Genomic DNA, 25,173 nt, shown 5'->3' on the forward strand with positions numbered 1-25,173 from the left:
CCCCTCTGCGGGGTCCTAGAGCCCAGGCTCCATCCCGAGCCCAGAAATCTACACAGCAATGAAACAGCCCAGCAGTCCAAGCCTGAGTCAACTGACATGGGCCAATGATGGGTTTTTCTTTACTGTGTAGACATACCCATATGAGGCTCCCTGTCTACACCCTTAAGAAAGCTGCAGGCATAGAACATGACCTAATGCTGCTCTAACTCATTAATTATCTGTGCTATTCAGATGAGGGCATGCCATGGAGAGTAGCTGATCCCCCTGGCTTTGCTCCTAATCCAGCACAGGCCTGATTCTGCACTGTTTTGCTATTGACTTCAAAGAGCACAGAGTCAGTCCCCATTAACACAACTCTTCGTGTGACACATAATAGTCTCCTGTGGGCTGTAATATTTTGGTCTAATTTTACTTTTTGTGCTTAGTGTGGATGTTGAGTAGCATTGGTGGCCTGTGATATACAGGAGGTCAGCATAGGGCCTGGTCTACACTAGGAATTAACACTTCTGAGCGATGCACTTAAACCAACCTAACCCCCCGGGGTAGGCAGTGTTAGGTCAATTGAAGAATTCTTCCATTGACCGAGCTACTGTCTCTTGGGGAGGTGGATTACTTACACTGATGGGAGGGTTTCTCCCATTGGTGTAGAATCTTCACTGGAGCACTACAGTGGCACTGCTGTGGTGGCAGCACTGTGCTGCAGTAGTGGTTTCTGTGTAGACAAGCCCTAGATGATCTAGTGGTCCCTTCTAATATTAAACTCTTCACTCTGACAGTGCCCCCACAGTACGGGTGCAGTAGGAATGTGTCATGGGCCATAGGTCCCTGCTCCTCCCACTCTAATTCCCTACTCCATTTCCATCCAGGTTTGCTCTATCCACAAGAGTTTAGTGGACTGTAGCATGTAAACCCTAGTTCTCTGAAGTACTCCTTTCCAAATCAAATTTTTAGAAAATTAACAACACTCACTAAGCAAGAGCCAAATCTCAACAAAATGGTGACAGCTGAGGTGTTTAATGCCTATTTTGCTTTAGTCTTCACTAAAAAAGTAAACTGTGACTAGATATTTAACACAATTAGTGTTAATAACAAGGTGGAAGGCACACAAGCCAAAACAGGGAAAGAATAGGTTAAAGAATACTTAGATAAGGGAGATGTATTCGAGTTAACCGGACCTGATTAAATTCACCCAAGAGTACTTAAAGGAACTAGCTGAAACAATTTCCGAACCACTAGTGACTATCTTTGAAAACTCATGGAGGATGGGTGAAGTCCCTGAGGACTGGAGAAAGGTACTTAAAAAGGGGAACCACGAGCATCTGGAGAAGTATAGACCAGTCAGCCTAACTTCGATACCTGACAATCATTTTGTCAACACCTAGAGGATCATAGGGTTATAAATAAAAGCCAACATGGGTTTGACAAGAACAAATCATACAAAACCAGTTTAATTTCCGTCTTTTGCAGGATTACTGGAAAATGGATGGGGGAAAGCAAGAGATGATACATTTTGATTTTAGTAAGACTTTTGACAGTCCCACATGAATTTCTCATAAGCAAATAAGGGATATGTGGTTTAGATAAAATTACTATAAAGTAGGTGCATAACTGGTTGAAAGACCAGAGTAATTATCAATAGCTTGCTAACAAACTGTGGGGGACAGGGCGGGCGCTTGCAGAGGTCTGTCCTTGGTCTGGTACTAGTCAATATTTTTACTCATGACTTGGATAATGGAGTGGAGATTATGCTTATAAAATCTGTGGAAGACACCAGGCTGGAAGGGATTTCAAGCACTTTGTAGGACAGGATTAAAATTCAAAAGGACCAATGAGAACTTAGAAAACTAGTCAGAAATCAACAAGATGAAATTGAATCAGGTGCAGAATACAGCACTTAGGAAGGACAAATCAAATGTGCACCTACAAAAAGGGAATATTGGCTAGGCAGTAGTGCTGCTAAAAAGTATCTGGGATTACAGTGGATCACAAATTGCGTATGAGTGAATATTGTGATGCAATTGTGAAAAAAGGCTAATATAATTCTGGGGTGTATTAACAGAGTGTTATATGTAAGACCTGGGAGGTAATTATCTTGCTCTATTTGACACTGGTGAGGTCTCAGCTGGAATACTGTGTCCAGTTCTGCGCACCACACTTTAAAAAAGATGTAGACAAATTGGAGAGTCCAGAGGACGAGATACAAAAACGATAAAAGGTTTAGAAAGCCTGACCGATAAGGAAATGATAAAAACAGTGGACATATTTAGTCTTGAGAAAAGAAGATGGGGCGAAGGAGAGGGGGAACCTAATAACAGTCTTTGCATATGTTCCGTATGTCCACAGAAGGTAGGACAAGAAGTAATTGGCTTAATCTTCATCAAAGGAGATTTTCCCAATATCTAAGCTAAAACTTTCTATCTATAAGTATAGTTAAATACTGGAATAAGCTTCTAAGGGAGGGTGTAGTATCCCCATCACTGGAGGTTTTTAAGAAGAGGTTAGACAAATATCTGTCAGGGTAGTGTAGGTATAGGTGGTCCTGCCTCAGTGAAGAGGGCTGGACTAGATGACCTCTCAAGGTCTCTTCCAGCCCTACATTTCTATGAAAACCCCCACAACATAGAAGGAGCTGAGCTTCAGAAAGTGTTTCTATTGAGAACTGTATGCAAAGGTAATCAAAATAAAGTAGATAAACACACGCACACACAAAACCCAAACTGGAAAAATAAAAGACCCACGAGGCCAAAAGAAGTGTCAGTACTGTGAATGGGGAGTGGGGAAATGGACTCAGAAATATATGGAAAAAAGCATTAAAGGTATGAAAGGAAAAGAATATAATAAAATTAAATAAAATCTTTTGGCAATACATTTAAAAATAAAGCAGGAGTGGGGAAAATTAATCTGACCTGCGATGACCACATGACCAAATGGTAACATAGCCCCACTTGTAGAAAAAGCATTCACCCCGATTGTCTGAATTTTGCAGTGTCCAAGACTTTTAAACTGTGAAATCTGTCAGCTTTGTAAATTTCAGTGGTAATTGGGTTGGATGAGCTATGAATTGCCTTTTACAAAGAATGAATTATTTGATGTGACCCTGTTCATTTATTATGTTTTTGGTGCCTTCTCTGTGTCTTGTAGTAAATTCAAATTGTACGGCCCCCTTGTGCTCTGTATGTGTGGGTGTGTGCACCCATGCAGTGCAACTGCTTATATGTTTCTCAGGGCCTAATAAAAAGAAATCTGATCATCACTACCATTAAATATCTATGTAGTCTAACGTAGCAGAAAATACCTTCCCCTTGCAAGGTAAAATTCACTCCTGTGCAGATAGCTCATACAAAGCCTATGCACTGAGACCTCAAAAATGTGGGTTAAATGATGCATAGGCCTTGTGCGGCTGGCCCTCTGCAGAGGAGGAAATTTCACCTAGATAGCAGTTCTGCTTTGAAGAGTGACTGTACAAATGGCACCTTCTTCTTCAACAGACTTGTTCCTTGTCTATACTCTAACGTTTTATCTACTTCCTTACAAAGATGCTTTTTTCTCCTACTAGCACTGCAAAGGAGCCAACACAGCTGTGAGGGCCCTGTTCAGGAACCCACTTAAATACATGCTGAAGTCCATCCCTCTATAGTGAAGCACTTAAACACATATGTTTAAGTGGATTTTACTCCTTGTGCATCAACAGAATTCTACTCTAAATTCCAAGCGGAGATGATGAGCTTTGCACAGTTATTACTGAAGGCATAATCTGAGAGTTGTACAGGTGTGGGTGTGGGCCTAATTTGACCAGCAGAACCTTTATTACTGGTTGGGGTGCAAAAGAAGGAATGATTCCAACAGGACTCTTTGAGCTCAGTTTGAGTTTTCAGGACTGGTAGTCAAAATGCATGGGTTTGTTTTTACTTTTAAATTGAGCACACTCTTAAACACAACACAGTTAGATATTGGGAAAAACTTTCTAACTATAAGGATAATTAAGCTCTGGAATAAGCTTTCAAAAGAGATCACAGAGTTCCCATCATTGGACACTTTTAGAAACAAGTTGGACAAACACCTCTCAGGGATGGTCAAGGTTTCCTTGGTCTTGCTGTGGCACAAGGGGCTGGACTTGATGACTTCTTGAGGTCCCTTCCAGCCCTACATTTCTATAACTCTATGATATGCAAATCATTGCAAGGCACACGGAACCCCACAATGCCATTTCAGCCACTTTTCAAAGCAGAACTATGGTTTAAGGGTGGGAATTTCAAAATTGCTCCGCATTGGCCAAACTCAGCTCCTTCTGATGTCAATGAAAGTTTTACCATTGAATTCAGTGGGAGCAGTAAAGGTCAACATGGTGTGCTTAGAAAATCCTACTCCTTTAGAGAATGATAGGCCATCAAGTCATCTAAATGTGCCCTCCCTAAACAGGAGATAGTTGTGTATAAAACAAACAAAAAAGGCAGGTTGTTTTGGCGTTACTGTGGATTAAATTAAGGGTGTGGGAGGCTTTAGAAGCAATGGCTAATGGAGCTTCCAGCCTTTAGGGACAACGCTGCTCAGAGCAGCAGTACAAGTTTAATGACTGAAATGTTTTTTAGCTTACAAGTGGGACCATGTTACTCTGTGCTTATCTAGTACAGTAGTTCACATTTTCCTTTCTCTTTCTTTAGAAATGAACAACATGGGAGATAAATTCTTGATGTTCTAATATTGCTCTTACTGTTCTTTACACACTGATCTTCATATAGTTATTTTTACATGTTGCCGACACTCTTTTGGATCATACTTTTGTTTAAAATGTTTATCTGTTTCCAGTTTGGGGATTTCTAGGTGTTTATCTTGCCTTATTTTTTTATGTTTTTGCTATTCTCAATAGAAACAATTTTTAAAGCTCACCTTGTAACGTATTTTGGGCTTCCCACATGATAAGTCTTCGGAGGAGAAATCACCTGCCTGGAACATAATTTTTTGCATAAATTTTCTTTGTAATAAAAAAGAACAACTACCAAGTAGAGTTTTAGAAAAGCACTTATATTCATTTGATTTTAATACTTTCCACTGATAATGTTCTTTGCAATAAATGAAACACTTTATGGGCCCGACTTTCAGGGGTTCTGAACATCCACAGCCTGAACATCCACAGCCTGAACATCAACCACTGAACCTGATCCATTGTGCACTGATGTCAACAGCAGTCTTTCCACTGATTTGAACAGGCACTGGATCTGGCTCATTGACCTGAACTGAAGTACTAGGCGCTCAGGGTGACGTTATGCCCCATATTCTTCATAGAAATGTTGTTATGATATGAATGTGGCATAACTAAGATATGTTTTATGCAAGATGGGTCATGCGAGGTATCATTGGAAAGGTTATGATTTACTGAATGTGATTACCCAATTTGTATGTGTGTCTCATTTCTGTATCTGAAGTTAGAAATATGGACTATGTAATAATTACAGCTGTGTTTTTACCTGGGGAACGCCTACCAGAAGTATGCAAATAACTTGAATAGGCTACTAGGAAGGACAATAGGACTTTGAAGATACTAATCTCCCTCCTTCCTGAGAAGTTTCCTGGGATGCTGCTTTAATACTGCAGGGTTATGTGATCATGTCACCTGGTACAGGATATCATCTTGACATGCTGGTACTTTTTCACAGGAAGTGGGTGGGAGTCAAACTGGGAAACAAAGGATTCCTGCATATACAAATCCTATTTAAGGCTGGGGAGTGAGTTAATCTAGACTCTTCTCCACTGCCTCCCCACCCAAGAAGGAAAACTGCTGAAAACAGCTGAAGAAACAAAGGAATTAAGCTGGGGGAGGCAGAGGCTGAGCCCAGGCAAGAAAGGTCAGCCTGTGAAAGGTATACCTGGAGATTTAAACTGCAAGCAGTGCAGTTTACCTTCAAGAAACTCTGCAACCTGCATAAAACAACTTTTAGGGTGAGAAATTACTGTTTGTAGCCAATTTCTTTAACGTATTCCGTCTAGTTTGCGTGTTTTGTTCTATTTGCTCAGTAATCTGCTTTGTACTGTTTGCTATCCCTTATCAATTAAAATTTACTTTTTGTAGTTAAACTTGTTTTTTGTTTATTCTAAAACTCAGTTTGTGCAATTCATAACTGGGTGCAGGGGGGAGGGAGGGCAAAAATTGTGTATATCTTTCTCCACATTGATGGAGGGGGTGAATTTCATGAGCTTACAATGTATAGATCTCTATACAATGCAATGCAACATAATTTTGGTTTTACACTCCAGAGCAGTGATGGGCAACCTGCGGTCCATGGGCCACATGCAACCTTTGAGGGTAATCCACTGGCGGGCCGCCTGACAGTTTGTTTACATTTGCACAGCCGTCTGCAGCTCCCAGTGGAACAGGCGGGCTCAGTGAGACCCCAGCACATCAGCTGGCGGTCCGGAAGGGGGGATCCAACCCATCACACTCAGAACTTCTGAAAATCAGACCCTACCTATATAAACAACCTGTCTACAGGCCTGACGATGTGTTTACTCTGGCAAAACTCTCACTGACTGCATGATTGGTTTTTTTATAATGTCCATGGCTCCTTCTGAGATCCAAATGTATAATATAGATAAGCAGAGATGATAAGGAAGTAATTATATAGACCTGATGCAAGATTTACTGCACATTTTCTAAAAGGCAAAGTTGAAGCGGGTTTTATGGCAGAGGCATGTTCCTATAAGTATTCCAAGCATAGTGAACGAGTTACCTGTATGCTCTTTTAAAAGTTGCATCAAAAGGTAGTATCTCAGATTAATTTCCAGCCTGGATACACATTTTGTGTGTTTTTTGTAACATGACTGAAATAGTGGGTTTTTTTTACCCACAAAAGCTTATGCCCAAATAAATCTGTTAGTCTTTAAGTGCCACTGGACTCCTCATTGTTTTTGTGAAAAGTCTGACTTACACTTTAAACAGGATGTGCCTGAAGTAAAACATTATTTCCAGAAAGTCCCAAATATTCCCTGTTCTATTCCTGAGCCTTCCACTTGCTGTGCAAAATGTATTTCTTCAGGAAAAGTAATTTAATGTACAGTAGGAAGGATGGTTAACATTGCCATTTATTGGAAAACATTGTGAAAAGGTTTGAAGAAAATTGCGCTAGAATGTTACTTTGACAGCTCTGATGTAAATGAAGCGATATGAGAGAGGGGAAAAATGTGTTGTAGACAGATAAGTAGTGTGGACAGCTGACTGCCTGCTCTACATAGAAGCCTGTAGATAACAAAATCATGTAAAGTAGTATATGCTGTATCTCTGATTTAGGCCTTGATTCAGGAAAGCATGTATCTTAATTTTAAGCATGTGCTAACATGATTTCCTGTACTGGTGTCTTAAAATTCAGCCTGTTAAAAATTCTTTATTTATAGCAATTACCTGTTATCACTTATATTAATGCTACAGTCCAACTAAGAAATGTTATGCAAGATTTCTGTTTCTACTTGGAAAGATACTTTGTTACCTGCATTAGGTGTGATGCACTGTCCATTTTCCTACATGATGATGATGATGATGCATTCAGGAAAAGTTCAACTGATTTTTTTTCATGAATAAATGGATCTTTTGGTTCAGAGATTTTCAAAATGACATGTACACACTTAAGGCTAAAGCCTGCTCCCTTTTAAGTCAATGGGGACTCGATTATTACTATTACTTATACTGATTGAGCCCTAAATTTAGAACAGTTCTGTGCCTTTTTTTCTGCAGTTTGTATTATTTTTAAATAGAAGGCTTTTTGTTTCACTTCATACTTATTGGAAGTAAATGTAACATGTTTTACCACACTATGATATGAAACTTCATAACATTTCATATATTGAACATAAACTTTGCTCATCTTTGAAAAACAGGGCCTAATTCTGCTCTTACACCAGCTTAAATGCAGAATAATTCAACTAATATCAATGCAGTTACACTGTAATTACTAAAGGGAATATCAATATCCTTTGTGTTTATAATAGGTGTGTGTGTGTATAATAACACAAACACATAATGTATATGCCATTAATGATATAAAGATTACATAACATGTATACAATATACACTGTATGCACACACAAACATGCATATATATGTATGTGTAACGCACATAGACATATATCAATATATATGTGTGTGGTATGTAACAAATATATGTATGTGGGTGTAAAGTGTACTATAAACACATTTATATAATGAATGGAGTACATATCTCTACATTGTTAAGTACATTAGTTTGTATATTCTCAATGCAGTTTGTTTATTTAAAAAAAAATACTCACCTTCTCAATTTTTCGGTTACTTTTTCAAGTTCTTCCTGAGCACGTCTCAGTTCAATTTCAAGATATTGGCGTGTAGAATCAAATTCTGTTTCAAGCATTTCCAGTTTATGGGTAGTGTAGGTTAGGCGCTTCCGTAATTCCCCCTTCTGTTCTTGCAAAGTACTGGAAGAACAAACACTGCAGTTATAGCATTTAGAAGTTCTGGAAGACTCTTTAATGATCCACTATTTTCAAGTGGCCTCATTATCCATATTTCCTCAAAAATGTGGCTTTGTAGTGAGAAAGAGAACAGTACTTATTCATCTGTTTACTAATTTTTGTTAAAATTTTATTTAAAATGATCATGTTGACAATCTCTCTCCATCCATCCTTTCCAGGACACCCATCACTGGTATCCAAATGCTGTCATAGGACATTTTGTGGAAGTGTCCTCAATAAAAATATAATACATTGAAAACCAAGTTTTGGTTTTACATGATGTCTTTCATTCTGAAATGATCCACAACTGTTTTATGTAATGCAATGTACAAACAGCCTCAATTCCCCATCTTTAAAATAATAATCATGCATTGTATGTAAAAGAGCAGTAAGACTGCTTGGAGCTCCGGTATGTAACTGCAGAAAAACCTGAGAGTCTTTGGATTAAATTTAGAAGTGTGAGCAACAGGAGTGATGTCGTGGTGGGAGTCTGCTATAGACCACCAGACCAGGGGGATGAGGTGGACGAGGCTTTCTTCCGGTAACTAACAGAAGTTACTAGATCACAGGCCCTGGTTCTCATGGTTGACTTCAATCACCCTGGTATCTGCTGGAGGAGCAATACAGCGGTGCACAGACAATCCAGGAAGTTTTTGGAAAGTGTAGGGGACAATTTCCTGGTGCAAGTGCTGGAGGAACCAACGAGGGGAAGAGCTCTTCTTGACCTGCTGCTTACAAACCAGGAAGAATTAGTAGGGGAAGCAAAAGCGAATGGGAACCTGGGAGGCAGTGACCATGGGATGGTCAAGTTCAGGATCCTGACACAAGGAAGAAAGGAGAGCAGCAGAATACAGACCCTGGACTTCAGAAAAGAAGACTTTGACTCCCTCAGGGAACTGATGGGCAGGATCCCCTGGGAGAATAACATGAGAGGGAAAGGAGTCCAGGAGAGCTGGCTGTATTTTAAAGAATCCTTACTGAGGTTGCAGGAACAAACCATCTCGATATGCAGAAAGAACAGTAAATATGGCAAGTGACCAGCTTGGCTTAACAGTGAAATCCTTGCTGATCTTAAACACAAAAAAGAAGCTTACAAGAAGTGGAAGATTGGACAAATGACCAGGGAGGAGTATAAAAATATTGCTCAGGCATGCAGGAGTGAAATCAGGAAGGCCAAATCACACTTGGAGTTGCAGCTAGCAAGGGATGTTAAGAATAACAAGAAGGGTTTCTTCAGGTATGTTAGCAACAAGAAGAAAGTCAAGGAAAGTGTGGGCCCCTTACTGAATGAGGAAGGCAACCTAGTGACAGAGGATGTGGAAAAAGCTAATGTATTCAATGCTTTTTTTGCCTGTCTTCACAAACAGGTCAGCTCCCAGACTGCTGCACTGGGGAGTACAGCATAGGAAGGAGGTGACCAGCCCTCTGTGGAGAAAGAAGTGGTTCAGGACTATTTAGAAAAACTGGACGAGCACAAGTCCATGGGGCCGGATGCGCTGCATCCAAGGGTGCTAAAGGAGTTGGTGGATGTGATTGCAGAGACATTGGCAATCTGAGGAGGTCCCGGATGACTGGAAAAAGGCTAATGTAGTGCCCATCTTTAAAAAAGGGAAGAAGGAAGATCTGGGGAGCTACAGGCCAGTCAGCCTCACCTCAGTCCCTGGAAAAATCATGGAGCAGGTGCTCAAGGAATCAATTCTGAAGCACTTAGAGGAGAGGAAAGTGATCAGGAAGAGTCAGCATGGATTCACCAAGGGCAAGTCATGCCTGACTAACCTAATTGCCTTCTATGAGGAGATAACTGGGTCTGTAGATGAGGGGAAAGCTGTGGATGTGTTATTCGTGGACTTCAGCAAAGCTTCTGATATGGTCTCCCACAGTATTCTTGCCAGCAAGTTAAAGAAGTATGGGCTGGATGAATGGACTATAAAGTGGATAGAAAGCTGGCTAGATTGTCGGGCTCGGGTAATGATCAATGGCTCCACGTCTAGTTGGCAGCTGGTATCATGTGGAGTGCCCCAAGGGTCGGTCCAGGGGACAGTTTTTGTTCAATATCTTCATTAATGATCTGGAGGATGGCGTGGACTGCACCCTCAGCAAGTTTGCAGATGACACTAAACTGGGAAGAGTGATAGATACGCTGGAGGGTAGGGATAGCATACAGAGGGACCTAGACAAATTAGAGGATTGGGCCAAAAAAATCTGATGAGGTTCAACAAGGACAAGTGCAGAGTCCTGCACTTAGGATGGAAGAATCCCATGCACTGCTACAGACTAGGGACCAAATGGCTAGGCAGCTGTTCTGCAGAAAAGGACATAGGGTTTACAGTGGACGAGAAGCTGGATATGAGTCGACAGTATGCCCCTGTTGCCAAGAAGGCTAATGGTATTTTGGGCTGTTTAAGTAGGGGCATTGCCAGCAGATCGAGTGACATGGTCATTCCCCGCTATTCGACATTGGTGAGGCCTCATCTGGAGTACTGTGTCCACACTACAAGAAGGATGTGGAAAAATTGGAAAGAGTCCAGTGGAGGGCAACAAAAATGATGAGAGGACTGGAGCACATGATTTATGAGGAGAGGCTGAGGGAACTGGGATTGTTTAGTCTGCAGAAGAGAAGAATGAGGGAGGATTTGACAGCTACTTTCAACTACCTGAAAGGGGGTTCCAAGAGGATGGATCTAGACTGTTCTGAGTAGTAGCAGATGACAGAACAAGGTCTCAAGTTGCAGTGGGGGAGTTTTAGGTTGGATATTAGGAAAAACGTTTTCACTAGGAGGGTGGTGAAGCATTGGAATGGGTTACCTAGGGAGGTGGTGGAATCTCCTTCCTTAGAGGTTTTTAAGATCAGGCTTGACAAAGCTCTAGCTGGGATGACTTAGTTGGTGTTGGTCCTGCTTTGAGCAGGGGGTTGGACTAGATGACCTCTTGAGGTCCCTTCCAACCCTGATATTCTATGATTCTATGAATAATAATCTGTCTTTGTCTATTTAGATTATAAACTCTTCAAGTCAGGGATTGTCTCTTACTTTGTCTATACAGTGTACAGCAAAATGAGGTCCCGATAAAAAGTTGGAATCCCTAGCTGCAACTGTAATGTAATAATAATACAGATTCTGCTAGTACTTCATTGTTATGTTGGCTTTGATTATGAGCTCAGATCCTGATCTGGAACTTGAATCCACTATGACTTAGTGGCATGAGTGTTACCAAATGAATCGCATTGTCACTGTAACAGGGCAGCTTGCCCCTTTAAGAGCTCAGAGCCCTTGGGCTAGTCAGCCCTGTTCAATGAGCGCTGCCTTGCTACACCTGCACTAGGTGTTGGATTTAAGAGGAAGAAAGCCCAGCAGTGGGGAACCAACTGGAGAAGAGAGCAGAAGGCAGGTAGAGGCCTGTGGAGGACAAGAGGTCCTCAAAAAAGAGCAGGGAGTAACCTAAAGGAGACTGGGGGGCTCAGGGGAGAGATGGTAAGCCGCCTAGGCAGGACAAAAGCTGAGCACAGAGGGTGGGCAGAACAGTGCTTGTAGTAGAAAAGAGAAGACAGATCCTTTGGGGAGGAGGGTTTGAGACAAGGGCTTTTTTTTTTTTATTGCTTTGGACATGGATATTCTGGGAGGGGTTGAGTTTTGTTAAAGACTTAGCTGGAGGGTCAAGTCACTGCAGCAAGCCACCTCCACAGCAGGAGTAGGCCAAATATCAGTGTGGGGAAACTGAGGTGCAAGTGGTATGATGCTGGGACTCACTATAAGGGGAGACTTTAGGAGAGTGAGCCCTGTACAGTCACCTTGCTTATTTCAATATACGCTAAATATAACATTTCATAAAATTCCTTTGATGTCAATGGCAAAACTAACAGTGATGTCAGCAAGGTTTTGAATGTAAACACCGCTTATGCCTGTGTGTGCCTCAACTTAGTGTGCTTGGGCCTGAAAGAACGTCAAGGGGCTACATACCATTGACTAAAGGCCACATATAGTATTACCAGTCTCAAGAGAACAGAATTACCCAAAATCACGAGACTGGGGCCCAAAATTCTGATTTAAAAACCTATCAAACCATGTTTTTTAGGCTGTTTTTTGACTTCTTTTTTTAAATTCTCCTCTAGTCCACTGCGAATGTGTGTGAGATGATTTTAGATTGAAAAGTCAACCTTAAAGGCACACAAAAATGCATCTCCTTAGCTGCTCAGATAGAGATTCCACTCACTCCCTCCACACCGCTAAGGTAGGAGAACTGCCATCTGCTAACAATCCCCCTCCTAGCTTATTTTCTTTGGGGAAAGAATGGGCTGGCTGGAGACAAACTGACCTAATTAAGGCAACATGAGTCACACTCACACAGAGAATTTGTTAATGTGTAGGACTGATGAGTTACAGATACACATATGAAAGAACTTTTTAATTTATATCAATCACTCATAAATGATAATGTCTCAATAGAGGGACAAGATGAATGAGATAATTTTACTGGACCAACTTCTGTTGGTGAGAGAGACAAGCTTTTGAGCTTACACAGAGCTCTTCTTCAAGTCAGATTGTTTAGTGTAAGTAGTTAACTCATATTTCATGGGGCTATTCAAGATGAAGTGGCTCATTAACACTCTTCCAGTCAGGGGGAAAGGAAAGGAAGGGCTGGAAAGGCAGCTGGGAGAAGACTCGGACGGTTGTTACTGGGTTATAGATTTCTGTAATTGTAGGGAGGCGGGGTGGTTCCCCGGTGCCCTGGAGAAGGATGAGCTCCACTGGACACCCAAGTGGGTGCAGCCAGAGTACTCCAAGCCCACCACCCTAGAGGGTCAGAGGCTGGACAGGAAGTATAAGATCCCAACCCCATCGCTCACTCTAGAGGCAGCTGCTGGAGAGGCCAGACGCCTCCGGCCCAGCTTGTGCTGGGGAGACTCTAACAACCAGTGGCAGACCTGGAGACTGGCCTGACCAGTTGATACTTGATGCGGATCAGCACGTGGGAGAGTCGCTGAGCCTACCACTCACCAGCTACCCAGAAGAGTTGCTGATCTTACCCCTCGCCAGCTACCCTAAGCATCCAATGGTGATTGACCTCCCTGAGGACACCACCTTGACTTGGGTACCTCCAGAGAGGGAGTTGGGAAGTAGCCCGGGGGCAGCTGACCTGAGTCTGGCGGCAACACAGCCGGAACCCATGTCAGTGTGTTGCAGCCGGGATCCCCACTGACAGCAGCAGGCCTTTGGCAGCTGCTAGGGCCCCAGGCTGGGATGCAGTGGAGTGGGTGGACCTGCATCCCCCACTGCCTCCCAACGTGTGGGTGGCAGTCTCCCCCTCTCCCAGGCCACTCAAAGCCTGAAGCCTGGGTGTGCTATATACCTGTGTTTGCTCAGCCCCTGCCTCAGGGCCTGAGTCTTGAACTCATCACTGCCCTGCCCTGACCTAGGGCCTGGGCTTGTTATCTGCTAGTTGTTACCTGTGTATGCTCAGCCCCCTGCCGGATGACTTGAACCAGGACTCCTGGGGCCCTACCAATTCCCCAGGGGGCCGTGCAAGGACTAAGGGAGGCGGTGTGGTTCCCCGCTGCCCCAGAGAGGGACGAACCCCGATGAACCCTCTCTACAGTAATAAGTGATAAATCCAATGTCACTGTTTAGTCCATGATTTTTAGTGTCTAGCAAAGTTATGAATTTAAGATCCCAGGCTTGTCTTTTGAAAGTGTTGTGCAGGTTTCCTTGAGGATGGGGACTGATAGGTCAGATATGGAAATGATCGCTTTGTGAATAGTGTTCACTCACAGGTGGTATGGGGTTCAGGCACACTATGGGATTGATTCAGCTTTTGCAAGAAGCAACAATTCCCTGAATCTCCCCCCTGCTACTTCTCTGTCCAAGACTTGGGAGTGCAGGATGACCAGATGTCCCAATTTTATAGGGACAGTCCTGATATTCGGAGCTCTGCTTTATATAGATGCCTATTACCCCCGTCCTGATTTTTCACATTAGGTATGTGGTCACCCTACCTGCCTCCCACTTCTATGGACACCCACCTCCAATCCCCGCCCCTCCCTCCTGCCCCTGACATCCCCTGCAACCCATTTCCCTGTAACTCCTAAATTGCCTCCTGTTCCCCCATGCCTACCCCCTCTCACTTGTTCCATCCACCTTTCGTAGTATCCATACTGTTCCTCACAGTCTCTGTCCTGTCAAGCCCCCTGAACCGAGCGGCAGCCATTTTGCCTGTGAGTGTGTCTTCAGTCTAATTGAAAATAGTGGGAGGTGGCAGCTATCTTTATTAAGGGCAGCCTCATTTCCACAAACAGACAGACAGTAGGGAAAGATGGCCTTCTTCAGCCCCATTGACAGTAATAGGAGATGGTGGCCATACTGAATCAAGGAAAATACACGAGTTGGTGCCTTTCATCATATTTTCATGAGACAGGTAAAATCTACCCCATATTGCTAGAGTCAAGATAAAATTGTGAGAGTTGGCAATACGGCACTTATTTGACTTGTCTTTAATACACTGGCTCTCATTGGTATCTCTTCTTTTTGTTACAAAAAGAACCCACGTATATTAAAGGAAAAAGCTTTAAAATTCCTGCTTACTGTAACAGAGTAGCCTTAATCTTGGAAATAGCCTAATGTTTTGCCAACACCATGTTCTATTTTTATTAATTTTTTTGTATGATTACAGTTGTACTTGGCTTACCACTAGTAGTTGCACTATTTTAAAAATAATATATCTTAATTCAGGGAACAAATGCTTCTCTGCTTAACATAGTCATCCGGATTTCTATTTTTTTCTCTTCCTCCTAAACGATCAGTACCTTGAAGGAACTATACACCAATATAGGGCTGGATCCAAAGTGCGTAGTGAATCTTTCCATGGACTCCAGTGCATTTTGGAACAGGTCCATAGTGGTTGCTTATAGGGAAGTATCTTTAGAATTATGCATACACTTATAGTTAGCCTTATAATATTACTATGATACATTATTCTGTGAGCACTTTAGGAAGGAGAAAGGAGAAGCAGGAATACTGCGTTAAACAGAGACCCATTTGTTGCTTATGGCCCAAGTTAAGCAAAGCATTCAAACGTGCTTAATTTTTAGGCAGATGCTTTAGTCCCCATGAAGTCAGCTTTGAAGGGTATAAGTGCTTATGTTCTTTGCCAAATAGGGATGGGTTATTCACTTGCTTAAAGTTCAGTACGTGCTTGAATGCTTGGCTGACTCAGGACCATAGGCTACAACTATAACTATGTAAAATTGAAGAGAAAGTGTTGATAGAATATATTTAGGCTACTTTCAAGACCAGGGTTTATGCTGTGTCAGTAAGCAGTGATTCTGAAATGTGGGGCTGTCCATACACTGAGAAAAGGAGAGGACCATTCCTAGAAACATAACCCAGCGACGACTTTTTTAACTAGAAAGACCAAATTGTCTGTATCAACATTTAAAAATGAATTAAAAATTAACAACTCCTATTTAACATCTGTTTTAATTCATTCTGATGGATAAATTGGTTGTTTATTTTTTAAGATTTTTTTTTAAGAGTTAAAAAGTATATGAGAGAGTTTGCTTTAGTAACATGCAGTATATAATATATTACATTCCATGTTAAACAATTGATGATAGAGTCAAAGGTGTGTGTGTAAAATCTATATAATTTAAAATAAAATATATAAATAAAAACTTACAAAAAGTTGAAAGCTGAGAAATATAGAAATGAGATTCAGGGGTGGGTGGGCAGGAAGAAGAGTAAGTGAAGAGAGAGAAAGAGAGGGAATGCTGAAAACCAGGAAACTCAGCCAAATGTTCACAAACAAATACACCAATAAAGCCTCAAATTCAGGAAAGCACTTGAGCACGTGATTAAGTCTATCCTAATTCAGGACAACACAATGTACATAACTTTAAGTGTGTGCTTAAGTCCTATTGACTTCCATGGGATTTAAACACATGCTTAATTCTCTTGAATAGGGATTTTTTCCTGAATCAGGGCCTAATAAATCTCCAGTATTGGGGTTAAGAATGAAAGCAGTGATCGATCCTAACGTATGGTAGCATGGAGAAGGATTATCTATGGCTGTATATTTGTGCATGGATGAGTCACCATACACACACCTTACCATTAGACACAAGCTTTACTTTGCTTCCAGTTGTCTGTGGAAAAACACAGGAAGCAAAGGTAAGACAACATGAGACAGAAACAACACTAGACAAGGGAAGAATATTTTCTTTTAGAAAGAAAATGTAAAGGGTCAAGTTCAGAGCTCGCATAACTCCAACAGAGTCAGTGGAGTTCAGGGATGCATTTGGCACAAATTTTCTTTTTCACAATTTTAAGAATTTTCACAATTTTAAGAATATTTGACATGTTTTCCTGCATTCTACATATGAGGTTCAGCTCTGAAACCATTTCCCCTCACTTCTGAGCACTGATAATCCCACACAGTTTAATGCTATAATTCTTTTTCCGTCTGCTTGGTGATATAATTTTCTTGTTCTACAAATCTGGTATCTAAAAAAATAAATGTATCTTTTTGGATAGTTTTCATTGTGTATCACTCTGATTTTTTTGACTGGTAACCCATACAATGTTGGAAAGGGTTCATGCTGTTTTGATATAGCACTGCCAAGAAGATACGAGAGAGAGATTGATCAAATGTGGATTTTCATGCAGTCGTGTCAATTACATTGCATTTTTTCTTTCTTCCTAAACAATGACCTTCCAAAACCTAGTTCCATTTAATGCAAAAGTGCCTTTTTTTCCCCAGTTGTCATAAACCAGTTCTGCAGAGGCAGGATGACTATACCCTCTTAACACTAGAGAATCACTGCATTTTAATTCAGGATTTACCTACTGTTGCCAACAGGCATTCACAGTTCTTCATTGCATGATATATATTCTTTATTATAATTAAAAACACAGGAAAATGATTTAGTGGGGAAAATAGAGTGGACCTATTCTCTTCTCCCCCCACCCCTTCTTCCATTAAAGCATCAAGACAAAGATTTAAAAAAAGGAAAGGCAGGAAAGACACATTTGCTAACAACTTCAAAGACAAGACCATGTTTACACTACAAAACTATGTTGACTTAAGTTACCTTAGCATACAGCTGCTACACTTATTAAATCACTTGTGTGTGCACACTTGGCTTCTTGAGTTGGCAGTGTGCTTCCTCACTAGGAACACTTGTATTAATGCAGAATGCAGTGCAGCATGGGTACGTATCCCACTGTGCAACTTGCCACATTCCAGTGCAGGGTCTTTTGGGAAGTCCTTGCAATGCCTGATGGGACCAAAACGAGTTGCATGGGATAACTAGGTGCATGGGGTCAATTTCCCATAATACACTGTTCTCCATTTCATAATTTCATCTGCAGCCCATAATATTTCACGCTTTCTTTTCAAAGTCCCACAGACCCACACGTCCCTCTTCGCTGTCCACCATCTCTGACAGAACTACTATTGTCATGAGTGTTGCAAGCACAGGGCACCTGATCCTTCAGTATTTGCAGAGCCATAAGAGGAACTGCAGGAACCATAATGATGCCTTGGAGGCTAGATTGCTGTGGGACATTGGAAGAAACAATTCAAGGTTGTTGGTGGCATTCATGAAGCACCTGAAGATGGTGGAGCACTGGTTCTGGGCTCGAGAAACAAGCACTGACTGGTGGGACTGCATTGTCATGCAGATTTGGGATGACAAGCAGTGGCTGCAGAACTTTTGGATGCACAGGCCGTATTCCTGGATCTGTATGTCAAACTTGCCCAGCCCTCCGATGCAGGGACACCAAAATGAGAACTGCACTGACAGCTGAGAAGTGAGTGTTGATTGTACTGTAGAAACTTGCAATGCCAGAGTCAGGAATCAATTTGGAGTCAGAAATGCACCGCAGGTGCTGATGTCATTCACGTGTGCAGGGCCATTAATCACCTCCTGCTACACAGGACTGTGACTCTGGGCTATGTGCAGGACATAGTGGATGGTTTTACAGCAATGAGGTTCCTGAACTAGGGTGGGAAGGAGTGATAGATGGCACACATATCCCTATTTTAGCATCAGACCACTTTGCCACAGAGTACATCAACAGAAAGGCTGCTTTTCTATGGTTATGCATGGGCTTGTGGATCACTGGGGATGCTTTACCAACATCATTGTGGGCTGGCCAGGAAAGGTGCATAACACATGCGTCTTTAAGAACACAGGACTGTTCAGAAAGCTGCAAACAGGGACTTTCTTTCCTGACTGACAGATTACCATTGGGAATATTGAAATGCCAGTAGTGATCTTGGGGGACCCAGCCTACCTCTTGCTCCCCTGGCTCATGAAGCCATACACCAACCATCTCGACAGCACCAAGGTGCATTTCAGCTGCAGGCTCAGCAGGTACAAAATGACAGTTGAGTATGCCTTTGATCGTTTGAAGTGTCATTGGCATTGCTTACTTAAAAGATTGGATCTTAGTGAGAAAAATATCCCAATGGTTATAGTTACCTTCTGTGTCCTGCATAATATATGTCAAGCAAAAGGGGAAAAGTTTCTGCTGGGGTGCAGGGCAGAGGTGGAGTGGCTATCTGCTGAATTTGCACAGCCAAATACAAGGGCTATAGGAAGAGCTCAACATAGAACTATATGGCTCAGGGAAGCTTTGAAAAAACATTTTAATAGTGAGCCAGAGTATTGTGTGTTGCTGTAGTGGGCTCTACCTGGTCTTGCTCTTTTGTGGCCCAGAACACATCATGTAGGGATTGCTGTATATGTAGGAATCTAACATTGTCAATACACCTATTAATGTTGTTTATGAATGATGTTATGGGTTCTGTGACACAGTGCAGTAACAGGAAATTGATCGCTGTCAGACCTGCTCCTCACCAGCCAGCATATGTTGTGAACTAATAAAGATGAATTATGTTCCAAAAGATAGACTTTTATTCTGTAACATGAACCAGGGAGGTTGAAGTGTTCATTCACCTGCACGTTCACCAATGTAATATATGCCATCATATGCCAGCAATGCCCCTCTGCTATGTACATCGGCCAAACTGGACAGTCGCTACGGAAAAGGATAAATGGACACAAATCAGATATTAGGAATGGCAATATACAAAAACCTGTAGGAGAACACTTCAACCTCCCTGGCCACACTATAGCAGACCTTAAGGTGGCCATCCTGCAGCAAAAAAACTTCAGGACCAGACTCCAAAGAGAAACTGCTGAGCTTCAGTTCATCTGCAAATTTGACACCATTAGCTCAGAATTAAACAAAGACTGTGAATGGCTTGCCAACTACAAAACCAGTTTCTCCTCCCTTGGTCTTCACATTGCTAGAACAGGGCCTCATCCTGCCTGATTGAACTAACTTCATTATCTCTTGCTTGCCTGCATATATATACCTGCCCCTGGAAATTTCCACTACATGTATCTGATGAAGTGGGTATTCACCCACGAAAGCTCATGCTCCAAACTGATATGTGCACCTGTTAAGTGGAGAGATAGGTCCAAACTGCAAAGTTTAAATCCACATCTGAATTTTGCCAGATTCAGGAAGATTTAGATATGGGATTTCGTTTCAGCCCCTTCTAGAAACAGAGGACCACTCTGAAGCGTAGCTCTGAAACCCAACCCATACATCCCCAAAGATTTGAGGTGTTCAGACTAGGTTGTTTGGGCCCAAGTATAATTAATTGCATCCTCAAATTGGATTTGCACAGGTAAATATCCAGTATGCCCCTCCCTACCCACCAACTTGAATGTGGGTGTGCACAAACCAGTACTGATCTTACAAATTCAGTCCTTGATGATGGAGGGTCTTTTCCTATATATGGCCCTGTGACAATCAGAGTCCAGGCACTCCAAGTGGAAAACAGAAGGGTCTGAACTCCAAAGAATAAGCAATTTTATACAACCAGTTGATTTAATGTTAGCAGGGAGGGCGCTACCATTTAGGCGACCTAGGCAATGGCTTAGGGCGCCATAATTTTTGGGGGGCGCTATTTTGCCGGGGGGGGCGGCATGCGGGTCCGGTGGACCTACCGCAGTCATGCCTGCGGCAGGTCCACCGGAGCCTTTAGACCAGCGCACCGCCCGCCGGCATGACTGTGGTAGGTCCACCGGAGCCTTTCCAGCAGCGGACCATCCGCCGACATGACTGCGGTAGGTCCACCGGGGCTGCGGGGGCGCCACAATGGCCGTCCGCCTAGGGCGTCAGAAACCATGGCGCCGCTCCTGAATGTTAGTGTATATAAAAATAGATCAAGTAAGCTCTTTTATGAAAGCTTGTCTTGCTCTGAACTTGATGCTCATTATGAGATGTACACAGACAGTGTTTATATATTTATGTAGATATAAAACTGTGCTCATAATTTGTGCTGCAACAGTCAGCTCCACCTCACAACAGGAAGGTGGTCAGAGAGACAAGGAGGGGTTGCCTCCGCAACCAGCTCCAAGCCCCTAGCATTGTACACACCCAGGAAGAGACAAACCACGGGCCATTGGTGGGAAAACATTAAGACCTCCTGGCTAGAATTTCCCCACCCTAAATAACCATGAGTCGCCATGCCAGGAGAAAATAAAATAAAAGGGAAAAAAGCCCATAAGAAGAAGACTTGAAACTGACCTTATCTGTAACACTGTAACACTGTACACATCCAGTTGATTCAATTGCTTATTCTTTGGGGTTCAAACTCCTTGTTCTTTCCCTAGGGTGTCTGGACCCTAATTGTCACAGGCCCTTCTTTGTCCGGTCTAATAGGCCTGTTTTTCAAAGGGTTTGAGCCTCAGAGAATGTATTGTGCATTTACTGAATTATGTTCTGATTTGTCCATTCATGTACGGAAAGCTGCTGACAAGTGAGTGTTTGTGTGGGTGGGAGGAAATGTATGTGCTTTAGAATAAATGCTTGAGTGAGCTAGATTTGGATGTCAAGTTGCTTTAATAGCTCCCGGTCCCCATCCATATACACACACAAATGGAAGGGGTCCCTGACTGTAATTCCAACTATACTGAAAGAGCTCAAACTGGCGTACCAACAACCATGAAACACTAAAAGTTCACATGAAAGGGGAGACAGAGAGGAGAGCAAGAGATCCTTTTATTTATTTATATCTATACGTACTATAGCATTTATGGCCCTAAACACTACGAGCGAGATGTAAAGTGACCCACTTACATGAGTTGAAGATCTGGGCTAATATCTTACAATAATACTACTGCAGTATTTACTTTTGTTCTTTGTCCCCCAGGGCACAGACAACTAATGCAGAATTAACACAATTGTAACCCAGAAAGAGAAATTCTGCTAAATATACCTGCCTGAGCCCTGCTGAAATCGTGGACTAGCTCATACAAGGGCAGAACTGTTGCATCCCTTAACTTAAAATACCTTGGAATCACGTTTTGACTGCATCAGCCTAACACACTCTGGATTAAATTGGAATGATTCCTACCCCAGGACACAGAGGCAATGCGTGTGTGTGTGTGTGGGAGGGCAGAGGTGGAAGAGCGGAGGTGACTTGTGGGGTCACATGCCCCTTCTCCCCCCTCCCCCCCCGCAAATTTCTGCCAAGGTTTGCTAGCCCTATTCAAACACTTGGTGTGGCCGGGCCGCCTCCCTGCATGGTAGCTGCTGGAGCCAGCAAGCTGTGAGCTGCGTCCAATGGGGAGAGACAGGAGCAACAGCTGAGAGCTGCAAGGAGGGGCCGTGCTTTCCAGGAGGGCAGACTGAGGGTAAGTGGAGGGGCTGTAAGTAAGGGGCATGACTGAAGTTGTTTTGGGGTGGCTGAACCTTTAAATTGTGTCCCCCCTCCAAAAGGTATTGGTCATCTTTGCTGTGGCAAGTATGTGAGGGCCACAATATGCTGGTTAGTGGAGAGAACATAAATTCTGAAAGCCTAGAACTTCCCAACATATTGAATGCAATATAAATATCATATAAAAAGATGAATAGCTAAACTTAGATGTGCAAAAAATCCTTAGAGGATCAGCTGCCAGCTGTTATGTGCAGTGAATGCCATTATTCTCAGTAGAAAATGTGTGTTTCTTGGCATATGTTCATAATATGGCTATACAAAGTCTTCTCTACTCCAGTGGTACGCAACCTTTTCTCTGCTGCGGCACACCTCATGCTCCAAAGGCTCTTCCTCCTGCCTACAGCTGGCAGCTGCAGAAGGGAAGGGAAGGGAAGGGGCAGAGGAACTAACCCCTGGCTCACATAGGAGGGGCAGGGGAGAAGAGAAGGAGATTGAGCTCTGGTTGGTTTCTCCACCTCTGGAGGAGGCAGGGCGGTGTGGCAGATGGCTAATCAGAAGGTGGCTTTTCTCCCCTTGTTCTCACATGTATTTTTCAAAAAATTCCATGGCACACCTGTTCAGGCCTGATGGGACACCAATGTGCTGAGGCAAAGTGGTTGGGAATCACTGCTCTATTCTATATGTACTATCAGTAACCAAAGGCTCTTTTTGGGTCAAATTGAAACATAATGAATTTTTATTCATTTACAGCTGTCAGGAATAGATTAAAACTCATAAATTATTAAATGAAGTCTCTTTACTAGGCAGTCAGGTTTCCCTGAGGTGCTGAAAACTGCAGAGGACAAGACTTACCCAAATAACAGTGTACAGTGGGGAATCCAAACCTCTATTTTGAGGAATATTCAGTGAACGCTGAGGAATCCAGGATGCAGCATAGCTGATCTGGAGGAAATAACTTATTGCTATAAATCATGATACTCATATTGTATCATAGGCAGCATTGCTAGTTATGCCAACCTCTGCAGTTTATATAATTCTCCTGCATAGAAAATCTGAGTCAGATCTCTGAAGAGTGATTTAATATTTCTGTTAAGTTGATTTGTATCCGGAGTCTTCAAAATGCATTTGCAGTTCTTATTAACAAGATAGCCAGTTTTGCTGAAGAGACACTTTCGAGGGTTAAATACCTGAGTGAGATGAGGCTGTATGTATGAGAGAGAAAGATGAATGTGCCACACGCAAAAATCAGAAGGCTAGTGGCTCAAGTCAAAAGTGACTAAAGACATCTAATTAGAGAGACAAGGTGGGTGAGGTAATATTTTTATTGGACCAGCTTCTGGTGGGGAAAGAGACAAGATTTCAAGCTTTCTTCTGAAGAAGGGCTCTGTGTAGCAAAGCTTCTTTCTTTCCCCCATGTGACAGGGTGCATAAACCCCACAGTAGGAGTGAAAAGGTTAAGGATAAACTCTGGGCCCAAATCGACCCCACCCTGCCGCACCTGCAGAGCATGCGCCTGGTAGAGATGGGGCTTAAAAGGCACCCAGATAGCTTAGAAGGGGGCTGACCAGGCAGGGGGAAGGACCTGCCCTGGGTGCTTCTGAGGAAGGACATGGAAGCTGCTCCTCTGAGAAGAGAGGAACTGATCTGTTAGAAGGCAGACTGACTAAAGGTATTATGTTTGTTCTATATTATCTTGGTTACAGACTCAAAAGGCTTGAATTATAGCATGGAGGGGTAAGAAGTGGCCCAGGGAGGACTTAAGGTGCTTGTGGGTGCCTGACCTTGGTTACCCCCACAGAGCTCTGGGCCAGATCCTGATGGCACAGAAGAGCCTAAGCTCCCATACCACTAATGGCCTCTGCTGCCAAGTGCCAGCTATTGCATCCCAACAGAAGTTGATTCAATAAAATATATTACTTCACCCAATTTGTCTCTAATATCTTGGGACCAGCACAGCTACAACAACACTGCAAACAATAAGGAAGTCTTAGTCAGTACAGAGGAAGTCTAAACTATCATAATCTATACTTTTTTTTGCCCCCACCCTGCAAACTATCCTAATTAGATTCTCTTTAGAGTCTAAACTGATTTACTCATCCAGACTCAGCAATTTTTAGAGCAACTGATACATTTAAATAGACATTAGCAAAGGGTTGTAAGTAGAGTGGGTCAAATTTTCTATCAAATGTGGAACTTGATGGAAACTTTTTTCCATCAAAAATGTTATTTTGTCAAACAAATGTTATTTTGTGGAAACATTTAGAGTTCAGTGGACACAATGATCAGCTCCAGGATGGAATTTCTTTAGGGAAGGTGTGAAGAGACTGTGTTCTACTCCAGAATAACCTAGTGTGCTTGGCTGAGAACTGGAAAATCCATGTTCAAGTCCCTGTGCTCCCTGATTAGGAGCAGGGCCTTTAACCTGACTTCCCACATTGTAGGTGAGATCCTTAACCACCAGGCTATTTGCTATTCTGAGATTTCTCTCTCTCTTGCTTTTGTCATGAGAAATGTCAAAAGCTCTTGTTTTTGTTAAACAAAACCATGCTGCGAAATGAAATTATTCATGAAATGGAATTGTTTTCTGCCAAACCCTAGTTACACATAGGTCTAATGGAGCTTGAGTAAAGGCATCTAATTTATATCACTTTTGAATTTGTCTGTGCGTTTGGGTGCGTAAGGGTGATCAGCTAGAAAAGATGCAAGAGAAGAACAAAATGTTGAGAAAAGAGATGAGCCTGCTTCCCATCTCTTACTAACTACAGTGAACGCGGCAGTGCACACACTTTGCGAACATGCATTCAGATTGTGAGTGGTTGTTTGTTTGTTTTGCCCATTTGCAGCTATTTGTTTAATTGGAGAATGACTACCACTTTGTTCATGTGTGATACTGGGTTTTGTACAAAGGTATTCTCTTCTTGTTGCTTACTTTTCTCTATTCTCTCTTAAAAAAGTTCCAGTCATCCAATC

General features: G+C 42.4%; 1 protein-coding gene across 4 annotated transcripts in view; it reads right to left on the reverse strand.

Annotated features, from left to right (window-relative positions):
• The window catches only part of BEGAIN (brain enriched guanylate kinase associated), a 242,757-nt gene that overhangs the window by 89,559 nt on the left and 128,025 nt on the right, over window positions 1–25,173 (reverse strand). For 3 of the 4 annotated variants that reach the window (XM_050954144.1, XM_050954141.1, XM_050954142.1), the window contains 2 exons: window positions 8,278–8,439; window positions 4,888–4,944 (listed from right to left, as the gene is read on the reverse strand). In XM_050954144.1, the coding sequence (XP_050810101.1) occupies window positions 4,888–4,944; window positions 8,278–8,439 (219 nt within the window). The remainder of the gene's footprint in view (window positions 1–4,887; window positions 4,945–8,277; window positions 8,440–25,173) is intronic. The other variant, XM_050954143.1, reaches the window with a different exon arrangement.

The sequence above is a fragment of the Gopherus flavomarginatus genome, chromosome 5 (assembly GCF_025201925.1).
Source record: "Gopherus flavomarginatus isolate rGopFla2 chromosome 5, rGopFla2.mat.asm, whole genome shotgun sequence".
NCBI classification, from domain to species: Eukaryota; Metazoa; Chordata; order Testudines; family Testudinidae; genus Gopherus; species Gopherus flavomarginatus.